Source organism: Haplochromis burtoni, unplaced genomic scaffold (assembly GCF_018398535.1).
Source record: "Haplochromis burtoni strain Fernald_Lab_line unplaced genomic scaffold, NCSU_Asbu1 Contig_296, whole genome shotgun sequence".
Taxonomy (NCBI): Eukaryota; Metazoa; Chordata; class Actinopteri; order Cichliformes; family Cichlidae; genus Haplochromis; species Haplochromis burtoni.
In genome coordinates, this window is record NW_024582657.1 from 22,531 (window position 1) to 36,385 (window position 13,855).

General features: G+C 39.6%; 3 protein-coding genes across 4 annotated transcripts; 1 reads left to right on the forward strand and 2 right to left on the reverse strand.

Annotated features, from left to right (window-relative positions):
* Positions 1-1,136: 1,136 nt before the first annotated feature.
* On the forward strand, positions 1,137-2,322 carry si:ch211-217g15.3 (uncharacterized protein LOC368914 homolog). Its single transcript, XM_042228025.1, has 4 exons — positions 1,137-1,258; positions 1,391-1,445; positions 1,578-1,615; positions 1,702-2,322. The coding sequence occupies exons 1-4, from the start codon at positions 1,251-1,253 to the stop codon at positions 2,144-2,146; spliced, it is 546 nt and encodes a 181-aa protein (XP_042083959.1). The 5' UTR covers positions 1,137-1,250; the 3' UTR covers positions 2,147-2,322.
* A 34-nt stretch (positions 2,323-2,356) lies between these two features.
* On the reverse strand, positions 2,357-4,225 carry fuom (fucose mutarotase). Of its 2 annotated transcripts, XM_005940693.3 has the most exons (6): positions 3,857-4,225; positions 3,588-3,656; positions 3,430-3,500; positions 3,229-3,327; positions 3,057-3,130; positions 2,366-2,656 (listed from the first exon to the last, which is right to left on the reverse strand). In XM_005940693.3, exons 1-6 carry the CDS (start codon positions 3,939-3,941, stop codon positions 2,590-2,592), a joined length of 465 nt encoding a protein of 154 aa, XP_005940755.1. In that variant the 5' UTR covers positions 3,942-4,225; the 3' UTR covers positions 2,366-2,589. The 2 variants fall into 2 exon arrangements, with proteins under 2 accessions (XP_005940756.1, XP_005940755.1); XM_005940694.3 differs by lacking the exon at positions 3,588-3,656 and having other exon boundaries at positions 2,357-2,656.
* A 3,029-nt stretch (positions 4,226-7,254) lies between these two features.
* On the reverse strand, positions 7,255-11,189 carry echs1 (enoyl CoA hydratase, short chain, 1, mitochondrial). The gene is made up of 8 exons (XM_005940692.3): positions 11,012-11,189; positions 9,593-9,790; positions 9,364-9,491; positions 8,970-9,069; positions 8,363-8,467; positions 7,978-8,097; positions 7,819-7,886; positions 7,255-7,715 (listed from the first exon to the last, which is right to left on the reverse strand). Exons 1-8 carry the CDS (start codon positions 11,100-11,102, stop codon positions 7,650-7,652), a joined length of 876 nt encoding a protein of 291 aa, XP_005940754.1. The 5' UTR covers positions 11,103-11,189; the 3' UTR covers positions 7,255-7,649.
* Between the last annotated feature and the right edge of the window lie 2,666 nt (positions 11,190-13,855).

Here is a 13,855-nt window from a genome sequence, read left to right on the forward strand (position 1 = left end):
CGTTGTACCCTAATTACTGTATACTTACCAATGTAATATATGAGATGAACACAAAACAGGGCTTAGCATGAGGTGGATGTCATTGTTTTACAGGAATAAACCAAAATATTGGACAAACTCAAATAGAACCTGATCTCCTTACAGCAAATGTCAGGAAAGGGATCACATCATTGCAAAGATTATCAGATTTTATGGCAGTGCATGCCACTGTGGAGACATTTCAATCAAAACTACATGTCGACCTGGTGGTGGTGCTAGTCATTAGGCTTCATCAGCAGAGGATCATAAATATCTTCACAGCACTTCATGACAGTTCTCAGAATAGTTGAGATATTTCAGTGAACAATTCCTGATGTTACACAGTTGTGATACACAGCAGGGCATTAAACCCAATGAGAGAGAAACGGTGAAAATATGTAATAAAAAGATTATTAAAACAGAGAGCAGGAAAACCAAACTCTGTGGGAAATGCAGTGTGCAACTGTGTGAGTGTATTGAGTTAAAACTACCAGTGGTAAAATGTGCTTGCAGTTCACGGAGAATGATTTTATAGATGAATATGTGTGTGATTTGTTACCGTCTTTCTGCACACAATGACAGCAGATGAGCTCCGAACTCATCACCAGTGAAGATATGATGTTCAGATAGAAAACTGCAGTTTAATACAATGCTGCAAATGTAACCAAGCACAGAAAATAAGGATAATCCACTGGTGCTTGCTGCTAACTAGCTGACATATATACAGCCATGTATACAATAGTTACTGAGGTTAGATACCGTCGTCGTATAGAGCTTGGAGAAACTACTGCTGCATGATAATAAAGTTTATCTCTTACTCTCAGTAATAAAGACAAGGAACTTTACAGCCTTGATAAGGGAGATAATTGCATCAAATGTAATTACAATATTGTATATTTATTACATATTTTAGCTGTGTTTGCATAACTGTGATAAATTAAAACAAAGAAAAATACAGGATGATATAAATAAGAAAGACATTTTATATTTGACATGTTCTGCTCAGTTACGTGGAGTGTACTTTGACACTTTGACAGAAAGAGGAATTTTAATGGCACCAACACAAAACACAGGCGAGATTAGAAATGATAAGTTACTTACAGCCTGCACTTGGAGGATACAAAGGTCGGGACAGCAGGTTTATAGATAGATCTTTGGTCCTTCGTTTCAGTAGCAGGTGATCAAAAGGCAATCTTGTTCCAAACACTGAGCTGCCAACACGAAGACGCACCATGTTCAGGTGAGAAATCTCTTCAAAGATTTAGCTGGTTTTTAATGCTTATAGATTAGATGAGTTGTTTTGTAAGTTGACAGGGATCTGTGTTTATGAAGTAGAACTCTAGCAATTAACCTAAATTGGTTCCCCTGGTAGGATTTCTCTAATCGTCTGTGTTTCGCTGATACTTGGCATCACAGCAAAGCCTTGGGTATGTATATATTACTTCCAGTCTTATATTACATTGAAATAAATCAGCTTTACTGTTACTTTTAAACATGTTTTTATGGTTAATAGTATTTATTTGAATCGTAATCCTGTATTATTTGTGCTCTTCTCTCAGAATAAACTTTCAGATGAAGTCTTCCAGAAAGCTGTCATGTGAGTTGAAGTTTCTTAAACTAAAAGAAAGGTTCTCATGTTTGCTTAGGCTGATAAAAACAAATGGTGTGTGATACTCATTTCAGGTCTATAGATGAGAGAGGTAGGCCAGCCTGGGCAGTGGCAGTTGAGCCTCCTGAGGATATGGATAGGACCCACTATGATATTGACCCCAACATGAAGATCTGGAAGAGTATGAGAGGCAGCGGACAGGAGAAAAAATATCTGAAGGCTGAGGAAGACTTGGATGAGCTGTACCATCCCTCAACGGGTAATCTCCTCCGAGGTCGAAACCAAAACTTGGATGTCCCCCCTGTTGTCCAGGCTGAGCCGGTGATACCTCAGATGGCGGTTAAAATTCAGGCCAGGGTTCACCTTGAGCCTGAGGAGGACATGGATGCTGTGTACCACAAAGAACCAGTCAGGCCGGTCTTTCACCAGGACAACATCAGAGCTGCCTATCCTGTCAATTTTCCACCTCAGAAGCACACTGAGCCAGAGGAAGATTTGGATATGATCTACCATCGCTGATCTTCCAACAACTCAGCTCTTTATCATTTAAGTTCATGTAGCTGCAACTGAGTAAAAAGAAAATAATCAAGAGCTTCATTTGATTCAATTACACTGCCTTAAAGCTTCACTAAGCAAGAACACCTAAATCTGTGTCGCTCATATGCATCTTGATGATAAAGATACTGTAAACACTCCCATCAGAGACTGTGTTTCATTTATTTATTGATATAAACATATAATGCAGAAATCAGTTATAAAAATATAGATTGTAATCACTGCTTTAAATACAGATTTGAAATAAATGCATCTGAATTCACAAAATATGATGATTTTGACTGTAAAGAATTCAATTAGTGCCTAATATCACAGAACAACAGAAATTAAAAGCTGAAATCATCAAATGTGTGTGTGTGTGTGTGTGTGTGTGTGTGTGTGTGTGTGTGTGTGTGTGTGTGTGTGTGTCACTGTAGCTGCTCAGCAGGAATGACCCCCTTCTTCAGTATCAGGTTACCATACAGAGCTGTCTCCCTGAGGAAAATCATAAAGACACAATGTAAAAAAAAAAAGCGTGCAGACCATAATCTCCATAATTAAACTAGCTCCAGGCCTCTGCAATGATATCCAGATTTGTTCATGACAATGAAGCGATTAAAATCAGTGCAACGGTCTGATTATCGAGATGCGACACTTCTTGATTCATGATGCTGTAGGTTTGCTAATATATGAAAAAAAAAAACAAAAAGAAAAACAACAACAACTGACAGATAAATCATGAGAACGATTTCTAGCATGAAACATCTTTTTCTTTCTTTTTTTACAAACGGAACCATTTCTACACTTGATTTTGAAACACAGAAGTGCACTTTTAGCAATGCAACTCAATCTAGCTGAACCTAGACTCAAATGAAGGCAGAGAAAATACACCAACCCTGTTGCCACAACAGCGTAGGCCTTCTTGGCTCGTTCATAGAAAGCAAACCTTTCCACCTTCTCAAGAGAAACCTGTATATAAACAGAAATCAGCACACAGAGAGTCACAAATCAAATGAACACACACTCATTTTGTTTCACTTAATAACAGGGTGAAGGGGTTGTCTTACCTGAGAGCCTGCCTGGCTCAAGAGCTGTTCGTAGGTGTCCCACACAGGCACAGCTAAACCTCTCTGCTTGTCACTATCTACTAGATCCATAACTGCAGCCTGTGAAAGCATGCAGCACAGATTTTACATTATATGAACTAAATATTAAACAGTCAGGCACAAAAACGACAGAATGTCTATGCAGATGCTTTAGCTCAGTACCGGAGAGGGGACATAGGTGTCCAGGGGCAAAAGCTTCAAAACAGCCTCCATAAGCCGTGGGATCCCCAACCCTGCATTAAGGTTAGACACAGTCTGAAAGCTAAACTTGAAGGACACACACACACATTTTTCTTTTATAGGCAGGTGTATTTACATACCATCAGCCCTTATCTCCTTTGGGCCACATGCACAAATAGAAGATGCTGGGAAATTAGCATCAGCAAGCACTGAAAATAATTAAACGAGTGAGTGACTTCATGAAGAGTGAGTAAAATCTCTGTAACTGTGCCGTGTAGCTACAGGTTAATGATCCTTTTTACGTGGTGTTGACATAAACTCAGATTAGCACAGCAGTGTGCAGCATGCCTACAAGCAGGGTATACAGGTCACTGCTGTTAGCAGCTCTGTATGCGTGTAATTATCATACCCAGTTCATCCCCGTGGCCCATTTTAGCGAGAGCATACAGAAGTTCAGGTGATAAAACAGAGGGGATTCCTCTTAGCACGACCATTCCTGCAGCCTCAAAACACGGAGAATCGGAGACGGCTCAAGCGACGCGAGAGTAGTGCCTGTAGCCAACTTCCGTCTTCGTTTGTGACATGCTAGAAACATAAAATTACCAATTTAGGAAGAAAAAAAAACTTTAAAGTTGTAAATGTTAACTGCTATGGCGGAAGATTCAGTCGTCAAGCTAAGATTCAAACTCTTATTATTTTTCGTTGTTGGTTTGTCGGATAAAGGGTTTAGTAGCTTTAGCAACAACTATCTTGACAGTCTTCCTTAGATGAACGTAAACGGATCACGTGCTAAAACTGATGAATCTGATTGGTTAGCTCACTTTTCTTAAACTTTAAATACAGTCTCAAAAATCCGAAAGCCCAGTTTTTGGAACAAATAAATAATAGCATAAAATACTAATGTGGCTTAAACGAATACTAAATAAGCTTATAAATAGTTTGTGTTTTCTTTTTGCTTCAGTTAGTAAAAGTTATCTAACCACACTGTGCTTATGTGAATCTATAAAGCAGGGTCGCGTTGTTCGCCTGTAGTCTGGTGTAATTAATCTTAGGTCCGTGTTGTTTCTGACACCCTTGGGTGGGCATAATTCAAAGCAGACACCGGTGAACGTGTTATTCCGACCCGATCTGTGACGCCAAGAATGTGAGATAATGAAAATATTTGTACGATGAAAACCACACTCCACCCGGCTTGTTTCATCTGGGCCAGAAATGCTCTCAGCTGGATGACAAGAAAAAAAAGATGCCGAGGAATCCTTTCCATGACCGCAGAGCCAGCCCGGTGCTGATCTGCATATAAAAAGGCTTTTTTAAAAGTAAAGTCACAGTTGCAGGCTTGTGGGCTTTTACACTGAATTTGCAGATGCCGGTAATAATGCACCAAAGAAATACTGGCGCTTTATTGCTCGCATTTAATTTGCAAACGAATATCCACGATCTGCATTTATCTTATATCCGAGTAAAGGACTATATAAATCCGTATGTTTTGCTTTCGTTAACTAGCTATAACCTTACTTTTTAAGTTTGTATGTAACTTCTCATGAGAAAATATTGCTTTGCTTACTAAATGCAGCTGCCTGAATTTAAATGCATGCAAACGGATTATAACGCGGACATAAAAGCGGAGATATCCGGGCATGACTGGCACTGCTGCACTGCTGTTTAGAAAGATAAGAGTTTTTGGGGGGCTGCTGAGCAGGAGAAAAGGCCCTTTGCGGGAGTCAGGCCTGTCTGCCAGACTTGAGAGCCCCTTCACCCTCCCCGGACCCACGCTGCTCTCTCTTTATTCCGGCTTCTTTAAATGAGTTTATCACGCTACGAGGGTCCACGCTGCCAAAATGTAACGTTTTGCTTCCTTTGTCAGCGAAGAGCCTCAATTGAGTCTACATTTATTATTTTGACCTTTCGGTAGCCTCAAAGAGAGGTTTCTTTTCGGGCCCTCTCTGCGGACTTTTGTGCTTCCCCGCGGAGAGAAGAGACCAGTTTTTTTCACCCCCCTCTCCTTTTTAAAGGTTTGTTTCAAGGGGCTGACAAGAAAGCAAGCTCCAGGGGAATATTGAATAAAAAAAATCAATTAGGACACGGACTTGTGGAGATATGGGGCACCGCCGTGTGAAGATCAGAGAGAAAGAAGGTGCCTCCTGATGACTGGAGCGGCAAAAGAAAGTGCACACTAACCAAATTTGTTCTGGTGTTTTCTTTGAAGTGAAAATTGTGGGTTTATGTGGCCCCGAAGATCCTCACTCAATATGTGATGGGGAACTCTTAACGTAACTCTTAACTTATCTATAGTTTTTTATAGTTGTTTTTTAACTTTAACTTGCGTGCTTGCTGCTGAGATTTTTAGTGCTTATCAGTAATTTACAGAGGTGGCAAGAGCATCCAAATATCAATAATATCGATACCAACGCTAGTATTGGACTCATACTGTATATGATCGGTACATTTTTCCTTATCATCTAAGTTCTGTATATAAGTGTGTTAATTTTTTATTTCCTTTGATGGAAATGAAGAAAAAACATGCTCTATGAAAAAATGTCTGAACTGTATTGTGCTGACTCTCCCATCTGTTTTATTTATAACCTGTAGCACATTTAAAGTTCTATAAAAACCCCTAACATTTGGATGTTCTAAAAAAAGTTATAAAATGAAAGGTGTGTTTTGTTGGGTTATTGTTGTGGAAAGTTAAAATCACAGTTTAGTGGTTATTAAAATGTGTCCAAAATTTGGCACACTGATGATTCATCTCATAAATCACGACACACTCCTTTTCCTTTATAAGCTCCCTTTATAGGTTAAACATATCACCGCGCATCAGAAATACTGGTCGGGTATCTACTTGGTATCAATCATCAAAACATTTGGGAGTATGGCACAGAGCTAGTAATTTAAGAAGAAAAAAAGACAGCTGACACTTTATCCCAAGCCCGATGCAAACGGCACAATTTATTTTGAGCAAAGATATAGTGTTACATTTTCCGTCAGGTTGATCTTATCGAATATATAAAACCCAGAGTTGTATTTTAGTGACTTCATAGCTGTGAATTTGACCTTACTTGTCCAGCTCGGTGTGTCTCTCTGTCCTGTGGGCCGACCAGAGGACTTACTGGCCATGTTGCGTTTCCCTGCACTTGTTTACAGCGCAAGAGGGCCACCTAGCGGTCTGAAGGCCACATTCACATGATGTGACTCTCCTGTTCCACCACATCCCAATGGTGCTGTAGTGGATTGAGATCTAGTGCCTATGGAAGTGATTTGACTACAGTAAATTCAAGGTTATTTTCAAGAAACCAGTTTGATAGGATCTGAGTGTTATCCTACTGGAAGCAGCCATCAGAAGACCAGTATACTGTGGTCCTAAAAGGGATGGAAATGGGGAGTGGTGTCCTGCTACTGCGGCCAATCTTCTTCAAGGTTTGATATGAACGCTCAAATTTGTAACAAACAAAAACTGCTGCTTAGTTCCTGTAACCTCCTCTAAAGAAAAAAAAAAAAATCAATCTCTGAGAAATGCAAAATTTCCAATATAGGTGCGCTGCTCAGTTTGAGCTTCAGCAGGTCCTCTCTTGCCTGAAGGCACTGGGTTGCTGTCACGTGACTGGTTGATGAGATATTTTTAACCTGCGTACCTAACAAAGCAGCTGGTAAGCATGTGCTTTATTAGCATGTTACAAATCAGCCCCTGCTTGCCAATAACCAAACACAATGTATATGAAATTGGAAAAATATAATGTGTAAAATATGAAAAATGTTTAATGGAATAAACTAATATGTTTACAAGTGAATAATCAATAAAGTCTTCCCATGTCTTCTTGCCACTCCCAGGGTTTATTTGTAAAATGTACAGAATAACTTGCCTACAAAATAGAAATGTTTGACAAATGAAAAGGCAAAGTCAGTACATGTCACATGCCCTACACCACCTGCTACACACTGACTATAATCACAGAGATCAAATCATATTCACATTCAACCCCCTTGCACCCAGACTCCATTTGATTTTGATGCTGATCCTCATCAGATGGGGCTTCAGTGAGAAAGACACTCTTGTGCAATCACATGGTGGCAAATCCTAGTCCCAGCAGCTGGAAAATTCCAATAATCCTGGATTTTTGCATCACTCAGCATATTACACACAAGGAAGTGAGCCACTGATATCAGAAACTTTGTGTTCTTGACTGTGATCTTCATCTGCTCCTTTTCTAATTGTCCTGGAAACTGGCCTTTCTCTTCTCCACAAAGGCAGTCATGCCTTCTTTACGGTCATCCTGTAGGGAAGGGAAAAAAACAAAACAAAAGTAGATCATGGATTGATTATTAAAATCTGACTCCACTGTTTTCACTTAATCCCATATTAGTTCTTCTACTCACCGTTGCAAATGTAGCATGGAATAAGCGCTTTTCCAAGCGATTCCCCTCAGCCAGAGTCAGCTCAAAAGCTGCCGTCACACAGAAGATGAGTCAGATAAAACATCCAACATATTCAGCTCAGTCGGTTTTAGAATATTTAGCCTTTTAAAATGTGCATACCTGCGTTAACAGCCTCTTTAGCCATAGCAGACACGAGTTTGGAGTTGGCAGCGATCTTCTCTCCACATTTTACGGCTTCAGACACCAGCTGGTCCACGGGATAAACTTTACTCACCAAACCTAAGGAACACAAAGATACACAGTTGAGAACAATGAATATAAGAAGTCAGTTTATTTGACACACTATTCATGTCACATTTTGTTTAAAAGCAGACTCTGTGCAGTTTAGCTTTGCTGTTATCCAGGTGCAGAACTATTCAGTACCTTCCTGTATGTAAAACTACCAGAACCACAATCTAAAAATAATCTTTTTAAGAAAAGGTTGTTTATATAAAGCAGAAACTTGTAGAACCTTAAGCGCCTTTGCAGTGCTCTTTGTCATTACCTGATTGCTTTGCCTCTTGAGCACCAATCCTGTCCCCTGTTAGTACCATTTCCATCGCCAGGGATTTGCCCACAGCACGTGTCAGCCTCTGGGTGCCACCCGACCCTACAGGCAGAGAGAAGTTAAGGTGCCAATAAACCCGCCTCAGTGATGTCATCACACAGATACAGTCATTTATACTTGTTAAGGTGCAAAAAGCCACTGCAGTATTCTCCTACGCAATAGGTGTTGCCACTCAGACAATATTGCGTCATACACGCTGATAAGGAAGAGAAGAAGTCAAAACCAGAAGCCAAGACTTTGTCGAGTTTCTTCCACAAATTCAAACAATTTTCAATTTTCAAACAATTCCATCATCTTTCTCTGTGTGTCAGTATGTCTCTGAGTTTCTGTGCAGGATTCTCATTAAAACGGCACAGCAGGCCAATGCGCCATAAAGATTGTGTCTCGCGACACAGGATGTCATGTGAAAACTGTCACACGCGACCTACAACTTAAGTGACACGATGAGCAGAAAAGCTTTACAATCGACTGCTCAAAAAGCCAGCCTCTAGTAAAGAGGTGCAGTTTAATAGAAAAGTACAGTAATCCATAAATTAGACTTTACCAGGAATGGTCCCCAGCAGGATTTCTGGTTGGCCAAACTGAGCCTTCTCCCCGGCGTAGATAATGTCACACATCATTGCAAGCTCGCACCCTCCACCGAGCTGAAAGAGCAGAATGCACGTATAAAAACACCAAAGCAGGAGCTGTTTGGATGATACAACTGAACATATTCTGTTGTCCTTAGTTTTAACAATGATGACTCTCTACAGTGTGACATCCACTTTCTGAGCCTCGAAACTGTCCTGCAAAGAGCCCAACCAGGAACGCTCGGATTTTTGAAGAATTAAAAATGGCTACCAACCCAACCTGATCCCCCACTTATCGACAGTAACAAGCCTACATGAAAACCCCAGATTAGCAAAGAAAAAAAACAAAAAACAAAACTTGAAACCTACAGCAAATCCATTGACAGCTGCTATCACAGGCTTCTTCACCGTGGACACTCTGTTCCAGTGAGCCAGGAAGTTTCCACCGTAACACTCCTGGAATGTTCGATTCTGCATCTCTTTAATGTCTGCTCCAGCTGCAAAAAAGTCCACACCAAACTCAAGTTCACTTAAACAGTTTTACGTGCCTTCAAAAAGGAGGAAATCTGCAAATACAAGGACTGAAAAAAGTCCTCACCAGCAAAGGCCTTTTCGCTGCCAGTGATGACGACAGCGCCGATGTCTCCATCAGCTTCAAACGCATCCAGCGCCTGTCCCACCTCCTTCATCAGCCCGTCGCACAGAGCATTGAGAGCCTTAGGTCGGTTCAGCTGAATGAAACCCACGTTTTTCTTCTCGCCTCGCTTTTCCACCAAAATATGCTCATAGTTACCACCTGCATGGAGACAAAATTCAACATTAACGAAAAAAAAACTTCCAATGTAACTTATGCTGTTACTGTCCTCATTTTATTTTTTAATATTTTATTTTGAAAGTATTTTATAATAATACTGCAAAAACAACAAGGCAAGATAAAAGCTTTAATGTCTGATCTGACTACCCTGGACATTTAATTCCTCACTGATAAAACACTGATTTCAAAAGTCAAGGTCGATTATTCAAGAAAAAGTTAAGGATTAACACCAACAGCCTAGTAGTATGGCTTCAGACAGTGCGCAAAGTTACAGCATTTATTTGTATTAAATGTTCAAATTACTCTGCACCTTTAACCTGGTATTTAGAGCTAGAGTCTCATTAAACTGAGGCTCACGTCTTTCAGGACAGACACAAAGTAGTACCAGAAGATTTTGATCCACCATGCAATACCAAATGGAGAGCATGCGATTGGCAATAATTTAATTTTTCAGCATACCAAGGACATGGATTGGCTTCCCCAGAGCTTAAGCCTCTGTATTATTGAAACAGTGTGGGATTATCTCGACAGGGAACAGAGCAAAAAATGGAACAACATCCAGCTTTGAATGTCCTTCAAAAAGCCTGGAGAACTCTTCCTGAAGACTACTTAAAGAAATGATAGTAAAGCTGCCCTGAAGAACAAATGTGATCACACCAAATATTGATTATGCAGTATAAATTGTTTTCTCCTACTTGTATGTTTCAACAGATTGCTCACTGTGTTGTGTAATTCAAAAATGGCTCTCTTCTTGTGTGAGCCAAACTTCACCAGGTCACATAAACTTCAAACAAAATCATCAGAATATAAATGTTAAAAAAAAAACAACCCCAAAACAATAGTAGCACCAATAATAATAATAATAATAATAATAATAATAATAATAATAATAATAATAATAATAATAAATTGCACAGACTAAACGGTCAGCACCTGGAAGATGCCACGTTCAAATTACCTTGGCAAACCGCACACAACACAACATTGACAAAAGTGGGGACTTTTTCACACTGTTAAGCTCCGCAAACAAAGACTTTGCGATGCAAAAACACCATCAACAACACATAAACTGTTGCCCTAAACGTGAAGCCGTCGCACAGACAGTGACGCAGGTTTTTGACATTGTAGCAGCTGTTGGTGCAGCACCAACAAACTGACCCCTGCAGACACGGTGGAGCTTAAACCACAAACACACAAAAACACCTGAGCTGTAGAGGCGGGCTGCGGATAGCACGGCGGGGGCAGCTTGGTAGGGCTTCAGCAGCGAAGCAGCACTTCGGCAGAGGAAGGCCATGACAGCAGGATGGACGTCAGATAAGTTGCTTCGGGAGCAGCTAGCAGCTCTCGCTCGCCTCCTGTTGGTTCTTATTTGTTGGTGTTGTCCGTGAACGGGCACGTGACAGAAACGCGCGCTACTGCCACCTGCTGTCTGCGGAGGTGAAATACTTTTCCTTCTACATACGTGATGAAATATCCCTGTCCTCTCCACCATCTTCCTGTTTTTGCACTAAATTCACATATTATTATAAGTCAAACATAAGGCTAGAATAGAATACGCCTGACAAAGACGCCAATCCGCCCATTGGATGGTTTTACACTATATGAAGGAGGGCATAGATTTTTGACTTTTAACTGTATTTTAAAAAAGAAAGTCCTAATTTTCAAGACAATATGCAACGAGAAGCTTTTCTGTAATTTTACACATGTATTTATTCGTTCTGGCATATTTCTTTAATTTACTACAGTAGCTTTTCATATAGAAAAGCTTATAATAATCACATAGAAAAACCGAGACCTGCTGTTAAACTTCTTTTGCTTACAGCCTATTTATTTGAATTGATATGTATTTAAACGTATCTACAGAAAGGGGAAGGTCGCTAGTTCGGTCAATTTAAGATTAAAAGTGAGCCCTGTGTGGCCAACGATGTAAAATGAGTTCATGATACAGATATACCTTTCATATATACAGAGGAAATACACCGGTTTAATTACTTTCTACATAAATAAGATCGCGAAATCATTTAAAAGAAACTAATTAAAAAAACATTGAATCTAAACTGATATTATAAAATGTCTATGAAGAATTATTGAAGTCAGCATAACAATATTTGATGCTCAGATGTTTCTGTGAGCGTGCTGCGCGCTCTCGCATCCTTCAGATGGAACAAGCCTGCGCCGTACACGACAATCCCCTCCATCTTTCCTCCGAGTACCAACCCATTAACGGGCTTAACAACACCAGGGAATAAAGGTAAGTCTGTTTTGATGTAGCGTGTAACCTGGGTGTATAAATCCAATACATAATTATGATTTTTTTTTTTAAATCGATGATCAGGCTGTAACATGAAAGTGCTAATTTATGAGAATGTACAAGACAATCAAATAGGATGCGTTGTCGATGCATTTGTATGCATATATATGACAAATTTGTATAAAAGGACAAGTTTTAAGATATGGAAAATATATTGTCGAAGAAATTTTTTTTAATCTTTGAAAACAGTGGCCCAGTTTCCTGCTAGCATTTCAAACGATGGCCTATTACTACCAACAAACACGCCATATTATTATTATTTTTTTGCCTTTTATTTATAACCCTCCATTTTATGAATATTATTGCATGTAGTCTCACTGCAGGCTGAGACCCAAATGCAATTTTCTTTGCTTAGCATATTTCTGTTTAAACTGTTCCACTCTAATGGAGAGGGGAGTGATGTGCAACAGAAGCACTGAGCATTAAATGGACACATCAATTTTTGGGGGGTCAGTAACATAGACAGTGCTGTCTATGCTCATTAGCTGGTATTTCTTTAAACACATTGTGTCACACAAACATATGGTGGTTTTCTAATTTTATGCAAAAATAATCAGTGCACAGAAGTCATTAAACGAATGACATACAGCTGTTTCCTCAAAAGCTGTGGGACTGGAAATAAAAATAGGAACCCTTCACACTCACAGCAAATTTATCGAACTGCATATACATTTTTATGATGGAATGACTCTAAAGCATACATCTTTAATGACTTTGAAAAGCAAGAATTGGGTGCAAACGTCTGAATTTATTTTTTCTAATCTGCTTTCTCTAATCCACACAGTCCCAATATCTATATATCTATATATATATATATATATAGATAGATAGATAGATAGATAGATAGATAGATAGATAGATAGATAGATAGAGAGACCTGTGTATGTCTTTTAGCTTAATGAGGTCAAGATTGACTACAACTGATAGATTCTCTTTCTCTTTCCCAGCATAAAAAGGATTTGTTTGACACTTAGTGGGTTGTCCAATACTTAGAACAATGGGAAAGGCTAACAAACTCAGTAAGGATTTAAGGAAAACTGTAGATTTACACAAGTAAGGAAGGTGTCTTAGAGCTATTTGTATAAAGAAAAAAAGCCTGCCAATTCTAAGATCATCTGTTCAAATGTAAGTATAACTTATTCAGATATGTCAGCACTTTGCCATGGTTTGGTAGAAGACCCACACTGTCTAATGAGAGGAAATTGGTTAGGGTGTTCAGGGAAAATCAATGAACCACCAAAGCTCAAGCCTGCCATGAAGTGGAAACTGCTAGATCACCAGTGTCACTGTCCACAGTGAAACGACATTGTCATGGACTGAGATGGTGCCGACCAAGAACGAAGCCCCTTTGAGCTTGACTGAAATTTTTCGCTGCCCACATCAACAAGTCAAATGTCTTCTGGCAAAAAGGTTTATGGTCAGACAAGAGAAAGATTGACATTTGGTCACAATGACAAGAGGTATGTTTGGAGGACTAAAGATGTGTCTTTCAAACCTAAGGACACTGTACGAGCTGTCAAGCATGGTGGTGGTAGCATCATGCTGTGGGGCTGTTTTGCTGCCAGCAGCACTGGTACATTGCACAAAGTGGATGGAGTAATGAAGAAACTGTTAAAGTAATGGATACAGCCGGCTAACATTACATTTCTGGAATGACCTTCCCAAAGCCTTGACCTCAACCCTTTTTTGAAGTTTGCCAATTCTTCTAACAAGAGTGGTCAAATATGTAGCCATGA

Coding starts and splice junctions, on each gene's coding strand:
- fuom (XM_005940693.3), bottom strand. CDS start 3,941: ATGGTCGTGCTAAGAGGAATCCCCTCTGTTTTATCACCTGAACTTCTG. Junction 3,657..3,856: donor GGGCCACGGGGATGAACTGG/GTATGATAATTA, acceptor AATTATTTTCAG/TGCTTGCTGATGCTAATTTC. Junction 3,328..3,429: donor ACACCTATGTCCCCTCTCCG/GTACTGAGCTAA, acceptor ATGCTTTCACAG/GCTGCAGTTATGGATCTAGT.
- si:ch211-217g15.3 (XM_042228025.1), top strand. Junction 1,446..1,577: donor GCATCACAGCAAAGCCTTGG/GTATGTATATAT, acceptor CTCTTCTCTCAG/AATAAACTTTCAGATGAAGT. Junction 1,616..1,701: donor GTCTTCCAGAAAGCTGTCAT/GTGAGTTGAAGT, acceptor TACTCATTTCAG/GTCTATAGATGAGAGAGGTA.
- echs1 (XM_005940692.3), bottom strand. CDS start 11,102: ATGGCCTTCCTCTGCCGAAGTGCTGCTTCGCTGCTGAAGCCCTACCAA. Junction 9,070..9,363: donor CAGCTGTCAATGGATTTGCT/GTAGGTTTCAAG, acceptor CTGCTCTTTCAG/CTCGGTGGAGGGTGCGAGCT. Junction 7,887..7,977: donor TAAAGAGGCTGTTAACGCAG/GTATGCACATTT, acceptor GTGTGACGGCAG/CTTTTGAGCTGACTCTGGCT.